We start from the raw sequence: 14,650 nt of genomic DNA on the forward strand, positions 1-14,650 counted from the left end.
AATGCGCATCATATGAAAAAGGATGCCATTCCTTCGTTTATGACATGGATCATTTGCATTCCAATTGTCTGTACCGCTTCAAACAAGCAAACGGGGTGTCACCGGAAGGCAAGTCTCCAAGTACTGCTGAAAACCGCCGTTTGAGTTTTGATACTTCAAACTCTAGCGAGGGTTCTGTGTCCTCTGCGGAATATGCGGATTACAGAGCTGATGAGACTGATGATGAATATGTGAGTGCAAGGGCATTATCCAGGCGAAGAGTTGCAGAACATAGGTGAGCATAACGTTATATATGTCCCTTTAGTGCCCGTTCGGTTAACCATATAAAATAATGGTGGATAACAATATAGGATACAACAGAGATGAGCTTTTTTGATAGAATGAGCTTTATCTAGGATTGATTTAAAGGTTAGATGAATAGTCTAATTAAAACAGTCAAATTGCATTAGTTATGCCGGCTTTCCTCAAGTTATGCGTTGTTTGAATCCCTCCAACCGAACGGGGGCTTATAGTATACATTTGGTTTATGAGAGATAACATGCCATGTGCTTCTTGATAGATCAAATGTGGTACACATTTGCGTTGCTTGAATAACTAACGTCTATTCGTGATCATTGGGGATAATGAACCAGTTCAAGGTGTATAATGGACCACTTAAGTATATCTCTATCGCGTGCAAGTTTTTTTTCCTCTTTTCTGCACATTCACCGGATCTTTTTCCTCACAGCTCTCGAAGACGTCGTTCCCGCTTCTTTCACAACTATGGTAAGCATTCACCAGGAATACTCCTACATCATTCTCTTGCAATTTAACTTTTAATGAACCTGAATCTCTTTAGATAGATGTCATATTTTCAACTTCTTGAAGTTATTACATCTGATTTCATTTGCAGTGACGTACAACTACCCTTGTTCTGTAACGTAGGGATCAGACAATTCCGGATTCACTAATTACCGAGACCTCTTTGGTCTTGTTACAAGATGTCTCAGTCAAACCATCAACCAAGCGACTGATCTAATACAAGAATTTAGCTATTACAGATAAGATCTCAATAGCTATTACAGAAGTAATCCTTGAGCTAAATAACACCAAGATCAGCTTCAAGATACCTGCACACTTAATATACTCGTTAGAACCACAAGTAAACTGATCCAACCGGATCAAGTGCAAAACAATGAAGGAATATAGATATAGTATGTAACGAACAATAGGTCAAAGAAATTGGCTCAGACACCCGCCAATAACAGAGATCTATTCACAAGAACACAGATCCAAGGGAGCACCGAAGGTTTCAACTGTGAATCACCTCACAAACCAGAGACCAACCACCAGCTTCTCCTATCACACCGGATCTATCAGTTCTACCAAAGGAATCACCCAGAAACCCTCACACACCGAAACCCTAGCTCTCCAGAAAACAGGAAGCCGAAGTGGTTACCCTTCACACCTTCCTCTCAAGGTTCAACACCACTAAACACGAAAAATCTCACAGTAGAACTCAAGAAATCATCACAAGGATGAAGAGAGAACTCAGAGGAAGAGAAATCGCCAGAGCGTAGAGAGAGAGAGAGTAGATCAGAAGTGAAACCACACAAGAGAGAGAGAGAGTATATATCTTCACAGAATTGGGCTAGGGCAAAGCATAAGCCCAAGAACTCACCTGGGCCTAAATATAATAAAGCCCAAATGATGTCCACCAACTAACAACCCATAATAACCAACATGCTCCACCTTGGATATCATTCAAGGAAACCAATCTCACTATTAGCTAAGGTTAAAATTCATCATAGCCTACAAGGTAGTTCCCACAGCACCAAGAACAAAGTTCACAAGCTATAGGGACACCACCAGGTCTGCCTAATAGGCTCCAGAGGGGCTGACACCCATTAGCCTATAGGACTTAGTACCTACAATCACTAGTCACCCTTACCACAGTAGACTAAGTGATTGAGGTCTTTTTACCCCGGGACATGCACTTATCCAAAATCAAAATGCAAAAACTTAGTGCAGAAAATTAGTTTTTCAAGAGGTAAGCATTTAGTACCCATGTCAGCTGGGTTCTTATCTGTATGCACTTTAGAGAGAAAAACTTCACCTTTTTCTACAATATCCCTAATGTAATGAAACCTTACATCAATGTGCTTAGTTCTATCATGGAAAACAGGATTTTTACACAACTGAATAGCAGATTGAGAGTCAGAGAATACCACAGGAGGAGTTTTCACAAAGTTTAGTTCAGAAAGTACCCCCTTCAACCACACAGCCTCTTTCATGACTTCAGTGATAGCAATGTACTCAGACTCAGTAGTAGACAGAGCTACTATGTGCTGCAGCTGTGACTTCCAACTAATGCAAGATCTACACACAGTAAAAACATAGGAAGTGGTGGACTTCCTCTTATCCCTGTCATTAGCATAGTTAGAATCAACATATCCAGTAAGTTTAACACCTTCTTAACACTTTGAATAGCACAAACCATACTTTGCAGTATGCTTAAGGTATCTCAATAACCATTTCAAAGCTTCCCAATGCACAGGACCTGGATTAGACATATATCTACTCAAGCAAGACACTGCATAAGCAATATCAGGTCTAGTGCTAACCATCAAGTACATAACAGATCTAATAGCATTAGCATAAGGAACTTTCTTCATGGAATTGCTATCAAGTTCAGTTTGAGGGCAGAGGTCTTTACTCAACACAAAGTGACCAGCAAGAGGAACTGAAACAGATTTAGCTTCATGCATGTTAAATTTCTTCAGAATTTTGTACACATAGGGTTCCTGATGCAAGACAAGAGTATATTCCTTTCTATCCCTAAAAATATTGATTCCCAGAATTTTTTGAGCATCCCCTAAGTCTTTCATGTCAAAATTCTTGCTCAAGGCAGCTTGCACAGCACTTATGGTTTTCAAACAAGGACCCATGATCAGCATGTCATCAACATACAACAACAGAAACACAGGAACAGTACCAAGGTTCTTCACATACAAGCAAGCATCAAAAGTACTTCTCACAAAGCCCAAATTGTGCATACAAGTATTAAACTTAATGTTCCACTGCCTAGGAGACTGTTTTAGACCATATAGTGCCTTTTTCAGCAAACACACATGATTAGGAAATTTTGGATCTACAAAACCTTCAGGCTGTCTCATGTATATAGGTTTGTCAAGATCGCCATGCAAGAAAACAGTTTTAACATCCATTTGTTTTAATTCCCAATCAAAATGAGCACACAAAGCAAGCATTAACCTTACAGTAGTAAACTTAACAACATGAGCAAATATTTCAGTGTAATCTACCCCCTCTTGTTGAGTAAAACCTTTAGCCACCAGTCTGGCCTTATACCTCAGCCCCTCCACCTCATTCTTTAGCTTATACAACCATCTACAGTCAACTATAGAGGCACCAAGAGGCAGGGGTACAAGAATCCAGGTCAGATTTACTTTCAGAGAATTCATTTCCTCAATCATTGCATGATGCCACTTATCCCAGAATTTAGATTTGGTAGTCTGCTTGTAAGTTTGAGGCTCATCCCCATCAGATTCATGTACATTGAAAGCCAAGTTTATTAGAGCAATTAGCCCTACATACCTAGTAGGTTTATTCACATTAACCCTTCTGGATCTGTCCTTAGCTAGCATATAATTGTTCAAAGTAGAGGCATCAATAGCATTTTGAACTCCAGAAGGATTGTTCAACAAGTTCTGAGCAGGCACAGAAGCATTCCCCCTATTAGGACTAGCATGCATATCATTATGAGGTAAAGCCACATTATTAACATCATTATCACGTAAATTTCCCTCAAGGGTTGTATCACTAGGAGTAGAAACTGGCACAGAGTTCCAAAATGGTTGTTCCACCTCACTTGAAGCATCCACAGGATGCTCCACAACAGTGGGTATTTCTGTGAACTCCACCTCACTAGGAGGATCACTGTCCACATTCTCTAGAGCTGAGCTTTCAGTCATTCTCAGACATGGGAATTCAATCTCATTAACGATTGCATCCCTGCTGATTATGACCTTAAAACCAGGCTCATCTCTAAGCCAGACTCTATATCCTTTAACACCCTCAGGATAACCCAAGAAAACACCCTTTCTAGACCTAGGTTCAAGCTTATCAGTTTTAGTATGCACAAAAGCAGAGCAGCCAAACACCCTAAGGTGAGAAAGATTCAAGGATTTTCAGTAAACACATATTCAGGGCACTGCCCCAATAAAGGCACAGAGGGAGACCTATTTATCAGATAAGTAGCAGTTAATAAAGCTTCACCCCAAAACTTCTTTGATAAACCAGATTTTGAAAGCATGCACCTAACCTTTTCAAGTAGAGTCCTATTCATCCTCTCAGCAACTCCATTTTGTTGAGGGGAATAAGGGACCGTTTTGTGTCTTTTAATACCATGCCTAGCACACAAGTCATCCATTTGTTGATTGCAAAATTCAAGACCATTGTCAGTTCTGATTCCTTTAATTTTCTTTCCAGTTTGGTTTTCAATCAAGGTTTTCCAAGTAGTAAATTTTCCAAACACATCATACTTATGTTTCATCAGAAAACACCACACTTTTCTTGAGAAATCATCAATAACAGAAAGGAAATAGACAAAACCAGAGTGTGATGACATAGGAGCAGGTCCCCAGACATCCATATGCAGATATTCAAGCACATTCTTACTAACATTAGCAGGAACATGTGTAGAAAAAGTCACTCTATGTTGTTTGCCAAGCACACATGTGTCACAAAAAGGCAATTCACCACAAACATCAGAGTCAGACAATATAGCATGTTTTTTCAGAATATTCATCCTTTTTTCACTCATGTGACCTAGCCTATTATGCCACAACAATAATTTGTCAGATTTTACAACATTGGCAGAGGCTCTATCACAAGTAAGAGGGACAGCATTACAGACATACAAACCACACCTTTTTTGAGCCTTAAACAAGCACATAGAACCTTTACAGATTTTCATACAGCCTTCTCCCCACTTACCTCTCAATCCAGAACTTTCAAGGGCATTACATGACATCAAGTTATAGCACAGATCTGGAACATATCTGACACCCTTCAAATTCAGCACATAGCCATTGTTAAATTTTAAACACAGTGCCAATTCCAAGAATCTCACACTTCTTGTCATCAGCCATTGACACATAAGTATTTGAAACAGGCTTCATATTAGAAAACACTTTCTTGAAGGGGCTCACATGAAAAGTACATCCAGAATCACATAACCAGTCATTTGAAGTATAAGGACACATAGGGGAGGCATTGATATTCAACAAATCATGCACCATAAACACAGATTCATTGTCAGTTTCATACTTAACCATACTAGCAATGTTTTCAATCTGAGAATTGTTATTATTATGGTGAGGAGGCTTATTCTTCTTAGGCTTGGTACATTCCTTTTTATAATGCCCAGTTTCTCCACAATTATAACATTTTCTGAAAGATTTAGGGTCCCTACTGCTAGACCTAGACCTGTTATTCCTCTTTTTAGAATTAGATCTAGTATTTGAGCCCCCATAAGATTCAGAACCCCCTCTAGAATTAGGTCTGCCCCTAACATTGAAAACTTTATTAGCAGCTTTTTCTCCAGCCCTTTCCCTTAACTCAAGTTCCTTAGACTTAAGAGAGCTTATAATCAGATCTAGAGGAGCTTCATATCTGCCATATTTAATGGCAGCCTTAACATCACTATAAGTATCAGGAATGACATTCATTAGGGCAATGTTAGTGTATTCATCAATAGTCTTATCCCCAGACCTTTTAATATCTTTGGACAAATCCAGCTTAAATTTGAACAACTTTTCAAGCAAATATATTCTGGATGACATAGAAGTTTCTGTAAACAGAGTATCAAGTAGTTTCCACATTTCAGAGGCAGATTCAACATGATCAACTTTCCTAATCACAGAGTCAGATAAATTTAGAATAATAGTGGCTCTAGCCAACTCATTCATTTCATCTTGTTTTTCAGGAGAAACATCATCAGACAGAGTACCATCAACAGCTTTGAAAACCTTTTGTTGAATCAAAATGCACTTCAATTTTTGTTCCCAAATCATAAAGTCATTTTTTCCATTAAATGGAACCAGACCAATAGGCTGTGACATTTTTGAGACAAGTTCAGCAAGAACACAGTGAGCAAGGTAAGGACACACAACTTTGCACACAATAGAAGACAGGGACATGCAGGCAAGGGGCCAAACCACAGATTTTCTCAGGAAGAGCACTCAGGAACACAGAGACAAGAACCCAGAAGGCAGAAACAATTATCTCCACATAGAATTTTCCCAAGAACACACAGTAAACATACCATACACACAGGTCAGACCCAAATTCCTGACTGTCACGAGCATCACTGGCTAAGGCTATCCCAGTTCGCAAGCACTCACTCTTGGAGGGCGCAGGGGGTCACTTAGGCAGTATGTGTGCTTGGTGGCCAGGTAATAAGGGAACAGAGAGTCAGAAAAGGCAACAAACAAACACGGAAGCAAGGAAAACACAGAGAAAGAACTCACAGAGAAGCCTAAAACCTTGCCAAGGTCAACTACCAGCAGCAAAAGCCCAAACCTAGGGTGGCTCTAAACAGAAAATCAAGAAACTAGAGAGAGTCACCTCCAATTTACCAGAGCAAACCCCCACTCGAGGGAGGATTCCACTTGCCCACCTCCTTAATGCGACTCGGCGTGCCGGAATCGTCCCCCCGTGGCTCTGATACCACTGTAGGTATCAGACAATTCCGGTTTCACTAATTACCGAGACCTCTTTGGTCTTGTTACAAGATGTCTCAGTCAAACCATCAACCAAGCGGCTGATCTAATACAAGAATTTAGCTATTACAGAAGTAATCCTTGAGCTAAATAACACCAAGATCAGCTTCAAGATACCTGCACACTTAATATACTCGTTAGAACCACAAGTAAACTGATCCAACCGGATCAAGTGCAAAACAATGAAGGAATACAGATATAGTATGTAACGAACAATAGGTCAAAGAAATTGGCTCAGACACCTGCCAATAACAGAGATCTATTCACAAGAACACAGATCCAAGGGAGCACCGAAGGTTTCAACTGTGAATCACCTCACAAACCAGAGACCAACCACCAGCTTCTCCTATCACACTGGATCTATCAGTTCTACCAAAGGAATCACCCAGAAACCCTCACACACCGAAACCCTAGCTCTCCAAAAAACAGGAAACCGAAGTGGTTACCCTTCACACCTTCCTCTCAAGGTTCAACACCACTAAACACGAAGAATCTCACAGTAGAACTCAAGAAATCATCACAAGGATTAAGAGAGAACTCAGAGGAAGAGAAATTGCCAGAGCGTAGAGAGAGATAGATCAGAAGTGAAACGGCGCAAGAGAGAGAGAGAGTATATATCTTCACAGAATTGGGCTAGGGCAAAGCATAAGCCCAAGAACTCACCTTGGCCTAAATATAATAAAGCCCAAATGATGTCTACCAACTAACAGCCCATAATAACCAACATGTAATTCATGTTAACTCCATTTATATATTATACATTCTTGGTAATCCCTTGTAGTAATTATGCAACATAATAGAGTTCATCATAGGTGTGGAACGGAAAAGTCTAAAAGCTTGCTGATCTCAGTCGGGCTGTAGGCGAATAGTAGATGCCAAAGTCGCATTGGCAGAGTTGATGATGTAAAACTCTAGGTTGACATGATCAACTTATCAGATTGATGTTCCTCTTAGGTCACTTGTTTCTTATACTTGGATTGCAGGAGTTTCTCGTTGTAGAACTTTAACGTGCTCTGTTTTCTAATAATTGTTTAATTATACCCCTTGTTAATATTTCTTGCCAGATTTCCATAGCTTCTTAGATGACTGTATGTATGAATTCCACTACTACTAGAATTTCTCTGTCAATTATATCATTTCATTTCATCATCTGAATGCCTTGTTGATTTATGAGGTATATTTGTTGATCCATCTTTGTCACGACCGCACTTCCTAAGGATAGGAAGCACGGGGAATCGTGACTAGTGGGGGAATTAAGAAGCGGGGAAGAAGGGGTAGCAATCAAGGAAATACGACATATCGATCAAAAGATGAAATTACATTTATCAAACAAAGTTTCAAATCCCGAAAGTACATAACGTGAATGACATAGTTTGACAATTCAAAGGAAATAAAAGAAATTCTTAAAACGTAGAGTAGCGGAAACAATTGAGAGTTTGGCTACTACTATGTGTGAAGACACAATAGTAACCAGATCAGTTGTTGAATACAATTCTTGAATCATCGCTCAACATCCTCCGCCTCCCGACCTCGTTCAACCTGCACATAGGGAAAACATATGCAGGGGCTGAGTACTTGATGCACCCAGTAAACTCATGCCCGAAATACACTTATCGTTTAAGTTATGTCAAGCCGTCATAGAGTGAGACTCGGGTTCTACTTTAAAAAGGCCGAGAAACACCAAAATCATTCTTAAAATAGTGTCCGCACAGACAATCATCATCCTCCATCATATACCATATCTGAATCATCATGTGAAACGAGAATGTGGCCACAATCTCGATCACTGGACCGGCCGACCTAGGGGACGGCTCACGATCCCCATTAGTGCACTAGCCTAAGTAGGGCTTAGACCTATTTAGACCCGAATTCGATAACCATCAAAGTCTAGTAGAACCATATATTCTAGTAGACAATCAGATAGGCAATTTCAAACATAAAATACGGCATGACATAATAATTGAAACCACCCTTATTTCACCATAAACATAGCAACTTCAAAATAAAAAGTTTAGGTAATAAAGCCAACCTCAAAAGCTTAGAATTTGCGTAACCAGCTTCTCGTTCCGACTTTTAGCGTGCGTGCGAACCACCTTTTCGGAAAATACATAAAGTTCACATCAAATCTAGGTAACGAAGGTATTTAGAATGCATGCACTCTAATTAAAATCCTTTAATTTGTTTTCTCGATTTTCGTGAATTTTCGATTACTCGGCGGCCACCCAAGGCGTCGCGTGCGACGCCGGTCGGCCGCTTACGCTCGTTCTTTCCTCCGTTGACCCCTCGTATTTTCCATGATGTCAAAAATAATTTCTAAAAATTATTTAAGCGTATAATTAAATTATCGCAACTATTTCTCTTCGAAAAAAACTTATTTCGCACTTGAGATAAATTATTTGTACAACGAATTATTCCGAGAATAAATTAAGTAATTTCCCACAATTAAGTTATTCACCGGATCACCCATTATTTAATTTAACACCTCCCAAGTTATTTAATTTTTTTAGTCCAAGGTAAATTAAAAGCCCAACCCACCTTATTCCACCAAAATAAGATTTTGGCCCAACAAGTAGGCCCAAATAGGAAGCCCAAAAATTCACTATACTCCCCTCCCCTGCCAACTCTCGGTCAACCCCCTTCTCTCTCTCTCCCCCTCACTTCTTCTTCCTCTCGGCCAAATCGAACAAGATCCCCAAAAATGAGAATCCTCACTTCCGTCGCCAATCGCACACCACCATCAACCTCATCACCTCTCGATCTTTCCACCTCTATTCCTCGGCAGTTTAATCGTCGATGTCGCGGAGGTTTTCGCCGTTCAGCCGCCGTTCGCCGGGTCGCCGTCCCTGCTGTTCGCCGGAAGGCACCGCTGCTGGTGGCCGTCATCCAGCCACCGTCGCGGCTGTGTAGTCCTTCGCCGGAAGTCGCCATCGTCGTCGTGGAGTCTCTCCTCCAGCAGAGCAGCGACGAGCTTCCATAGAGCCGAGAGGCTCTCCTCGTCATTGTCGGGTCAGGCCGTGGCAGAAGACGCAGTGCTGTCGCCGTCTGCAGTTCGCCTCCGCCGTGGTCCGCTCGTTCTTCGAACAGTCCCGAAACGACACCGCGCAACCCCGAAACCAACTCGAACAATCCCGAAAGATAACGGAACAGCCCCGCTTACATTCAGAGATAAGTTCTCTTACAAAGCTTATGTCTTTTCGTTTGCAATTTTTTTTTTCAATTACCCTGTTATGGTTGTTCAATTGGTTATGTTCGATTGATGTTGTCGATGGAGTTGTTCGTGTGGGAGATTAAATTTGGCAGAATGCGACATGTACTGGTATGCTATGAAAAAAACTTGATCGATTGAAATGGGGTTTTACCTCGCTGAGAACTAAACTTGGCAGCAGGCCGAGAGGGGTGAACTCCCTTGACTTGGCAGATGTGAATTTCATAAGAAGGAAATGAGTTCTCATCCGTGATCGACACTTGGAAATAAAAAGGAAAGATGGAATGGATATTTACCGTGGCTTGTTACGGTGAATCAAATCTCTTCTACTCTCCTTCTATCTCGGCTCTCTCTCTCTGTGAAATTGTTTAAAGAGAATGGCTGATGTGAATAAGAAATTTGTAGATTGGAAACAGGAGGATTGATTGAGGTTGGCTGCACTTAAATTGTGGTTAAATTCTCATGATTAGTACTTAATTAGGCGTTTATGTGCAGGTAACGGCTTAGGGAGTGGGGTGGAAGCTGAAGCATTACTCTGCAGAAAATTTGAAGCTGGAATGGAAGCAGATTTATTTAAATCTGTAGAACAACCGTGTAGTTATGGAAGAGGGAATGATTGGGCTCAAAACATCTCCCACCACCTTATTTAATTGTTGGGCTCATTTTGTTGCAATTAAATCAAGCCCAACTTTATTTATATGTAATAGCACTTTTCTATTTTCCATGGCCCAAAGCCATTTCTGTAGATAATCATTTGGGCTCTAATTAAATTTGCAAGGCCCAAATATAAATATATACATACTTTATTTTTCTCGCATTTCCTTCGATTAATTAAAATTCACGGGATTTTATTTAAATTTTGTTCTCTTGTTCTTCACAACAAAATTAAAGGACGCCTAACATCACAACTATATTTGGTGTTGTTCCAAATATAATTTCTTCAACCGTTCCTCAATTTATGCACGTCATCTTCCATAAGATTTTCATCTCCCGCATCTCATTCATTATGTTAAATATAGCAATATCGTCATCATTGTTTCAACGAGACCTTCACCATGTCTCCCAAAGTTTCATAATTAATAAAAAGGACGTTCCAAAAAAAATCACATCATCTCATAAAAAAAACCATACTACTTCCCAAAGCACACTTAACGAGAAGCATAGTATTCGAAATAATTTTTATTAATTATTTCGTGACATATATTAAATTCGTATTTAAAAGTACGGGTGTTACAATCTTGCTCTCGTGTCGTAATTTGAGAAAATTAATTCAATGACGTGATTATTGTTGATAAATTTGTAGAAAACTTTATCAACTTGGAAATGGGGCAAATGTTGCAAAAGCGTGATATGAAATTTCATAAAATGACATAGAAGTCTGACTACTATAAGTTGAAATTGCTATGAAAAACTTAACATTTCACCAAGTCATTGACATGAATTGAGATTCAGTTCACAGTTCAAACAGAAAAATAGAATAATCGAGGCGTATACCTCAGTAAACGAAACATACAAAATTTTGGTATCCAATACAGCAAAAAAATTACTGCAAACAAAGAATCTAAATTGTTTGTAAACATTTCAACTTTTATCCAGTTCCTTTCATAAAGGCGAGCATGGGGGAAAATCTTGCCGTACGAAACAGTGTGTAACGATTGCAAGCATAGTTGTTGGACTAATAGGTGCAGTTCTTGGGGAGGTTGTGAATGACATTACTCTTCATACCCATTTTAGAGCGCATGGCCTCAACACCAGGCGAGTTCATCGCCTTCAATACTTTCAGCCGGACTACATGCTCTCGTGACTGCACAGTTGCTAGGCCCATGGTCTTGTACCTGCAAGCATATTCATAGCATCAAGTTTTCCATATCGACATGAGGTCTGCACTCTTTTTCCTTTACATCCCAATATCCCTACACCCATGCCTCACCCACCAAAACCAATAAGCAGGTGGTGAGTGATGCCATGATTTTGATATCGAGTAGAAAGGGCACAATGGGCATACCAAGTAAATCTTCATCAGGATCCACCTCTTCCCAGTCACTCTCCTCACTCTCTTCATCTTCCTCCATCACATGATGCAGAGGTTGCAGAGGTTCCTTTGGAGTACGGCGTGTAAGAGGTTTGATGATTGTACTCCCTTCATCTTTTCCACCTGTTGCTTCAGAAGCCCTTATCAAATGACTTTTAGACTTCAGGTGTTGTTCATGGGCTTTCAAACTTCTATACCCCTTTCCACAAAGGCATCAACTGTAGAGCATCAGAGTCATTTAGCTTCTTTTTCTCATCAGCGAGCGCAGATTGTCTAGCTTGGAAGAGTGTTTCAGTCACTCCTGGTACACCAGCAACCTTCACAACAATAAAGAGCACCAAGGCAAATTACATATACATACGTCAGGCATCATGGCACGACCAAATCAGGCAGAACAAAGGAGCCTAAGTAAATTCAGAACACCACCATTTCAATCAGGGCAGCTTCAGTATGGCAAAATACAACATGAAGTGTTTCTCAGGTTCAACGATATAGGTAATTAGCATGATTAGCTTCAAATAAAATGAAAAATCTCATTAGCCATATCTTTCTATTAGTAGAAAACTCCCTTTCTATTAGTAGAAAAATCTCATTAGCCATATCTTTCTATTAGTAGAAAAATCTCATTAGCCATATCTTTCGACCAATCCCCAATCCCATCTCCGGGGGCATACTCATCCTACCAAAGATGCATAACTTCATCATTCTCTTGAACCACAGGATTGAATTGAATCAAATCAAATCAAATCACCCATGATATAATACCAAATAATGCGGTTGTAATTAATCATATCAAAAGTAGTAATAAGCTGGCAAATACTGCATTTGATGTCATTGCCTGATTCTGTGGTTTCTATATTTGACGTGGTTGTCTCATATACGCTTCTCGTCACGCACTTTGACAATGCCTCTTCTAAGAGAGCAGTGCTAACTGTGCCCATCCTTTCTTCTAGAGCTAACAGTTCCTGTTAAAGAAGAACATTGATTTTATATGTAACAGAACCCAGTGCAGCAAAAGAAACAGGTTGCGCAAGGAAACGGAAAGGAAGGCTGACCTCATATGACATGTTATCAATATCCAGTCTCATGTATCTGTGTTGATCATAGAGGTTGAGGCCGTGGAGGAACAATCTGATCTCCAGTGCAAGTATTTGCTGTAGATAACGAACGTTGATTACCGAGCATAATAATTTGATTTGTGTTGTAGGGGATATAAAGATAACAATACCTCATGTGTCAAGTCTTCATCTTGTTGGATTCTCTCAAGAGCCATTAATACCTGCACAGAAGCACCCGGCTCAATTTAGTCCATACAGGATTAGAATTGCGAACTAGCTTAGTGCATAGAAAAGCAAATACCTCAGCAATTCCATCCATGTTAAACTGGTGTAACACATCATGATTCATTAACTGGGTTAATCCAGATTCATCAGAGGCAAAAGATGTTCTTGAACATAAATTGTCACGGTGAGGTCTTGAGCCACTCCGATCACCAACATCAAAAGGTGTCTCATAATCAATTTCAGAGAAACTCACAGGGGGTTCCCTAACAGACAAACCATTTCTAGCATCCAGTTGACTGGAAAACCTCATTCTAGCATTTACATTCGTTGATCTCCGGTTCCAAGAAGAACTAGAGACACTGCTATCCTCTACATAAGCAGAAGTACTATGTGCTAAATCAGAGATGGAAATGCCACTTGTTGTCGTGGAGGTATGCTTGTCTTCGTTTGCAGAAGCCGCATTCTTTCTCCCCCTACAAGATGAACTGGTTTCTCCTTCCGAACTTCTCTTTTTGATAAAGTTCTTCCTTACAGATGCTGGTTCTGGTTGCGAACAACTAGGCGGTATGGCATCTGATATAGAATTGCATGCATCTCTGATTCTGCAAACCATACCTGTTCCCGTTGATCCTATTAAATGGTCCTCGCACAGAGCTCCTAGAAGCTGACGGAACAGGGGAAGATGGTGAAGTACTTTGGTTATTTGATCCAGATTTGCAACGAAATGTTTTTTGAGGAGCAACACTAGTTGATGCACTAGAACTACCGGCTTCAGTCATATTAACCTCTTTAGACTTAGTCACTGATACTGACTTATATCCACTTAGATTACTTTGTGTAGGCACTATCCTTTGAGCTTTGGACTCAGTAGATAGACTAGTCTCCAATGGATCAGATGTCACCTGAGAAGATCCTTTTCTCTTTGAATCGAGGCATGACCTCTTTGCATTGGTCATGGTGGAATTACTTCTTGGGGTTTTCCCAGTTCCACTTGAAGAGTGAAACGAAGATTTAGAATATTTGCTTGTATCTGAGATTCTGACTCTAGCATTCTGACCAAACTTAACTCTTCCACTGCATCCAATCCGGTTGCAAAATTGAGCATCATCATCCCCTCGAGCAACTCCTTTAAAAGCAGTTAGACTGTAATTCTTTCTGGGAGTCAGACTCCCTCCTGCTCCTCTTTTACCAGAAGATCGATCCATGAATACTTCTATTTCTGTTAGAAAACAACATTTTCTCTCAGCCTCAAACCATTATTAAGACTCCTAATCTAGTAGACATGAAATGGCACCATAGAATCATGAGATGGATAAAAACAAAATTGTGCAGAGAGAAGCATCCCAAA

At 40.1% G+C, this 14,650-nt stretch overlaps 1 protein-coding gene and 1 long non-coding RNA gene across 2 annotated transcripts; one reads left to right on the forward strand and one right to left on the reverse strand.

The window, feature by feature from the left end:
• The first annotated feature begins 9,419 nt into the window (after nt 1-9,419).
• Nucleotides 9,420-10,844, forward strand: LOC121779942. The gene is made up of 2 exons (XR_006045964.1): nt 9,420-10,417; nt 10,483-10,844. It is a non-coding gene; the product is annotated as an uncharacterized LOC121779942 (long non-coding RNA).
• A 522-nt stretch (nt 10,845-11,366) lies between these two features.
• LOC121779082 (uncharacterized serine-rich protein C215.13-like) lies at nt 11,367-14,507 on the reverse strand. Its single transcript, XM_042176425.1, has 7 exons — nt 13,997-14,507; nt 13,379-13,932; nt 13,248-13,298; nt 13,075-13,173; nt 12,858-12,984; nt 11,993-12,336; nt 11,367-11,822 (listed from the first exon to the last, which is right to left on the reverse strand). Exons 1-6 carry the CDS (start codon nt 14,505-14,507, stop codon nt 12,311-12,313), a joined length of 1,368 nt encoding a protein of 455 aa, XP_042032359.1. The 3' UTR covers nt 11,367-11,822; nt 11,993-12,310.
• Nucleotides 14,508-14,650: the final 143 nt, after the last annotated feature.

This window comes from Salvia splendens, chromosome 19 (assembly GCF_004379255.2).
Source record: "Salvia splendens isolate huo1 chromosome 19, SspV2, whole genome shotgun sequence".
NCBI lineage: Eukaryota > Viridiplantae > Streptophyta > Magnoliopsida > Lamiales > Lamiaceae > Salvia > Salvia splendens.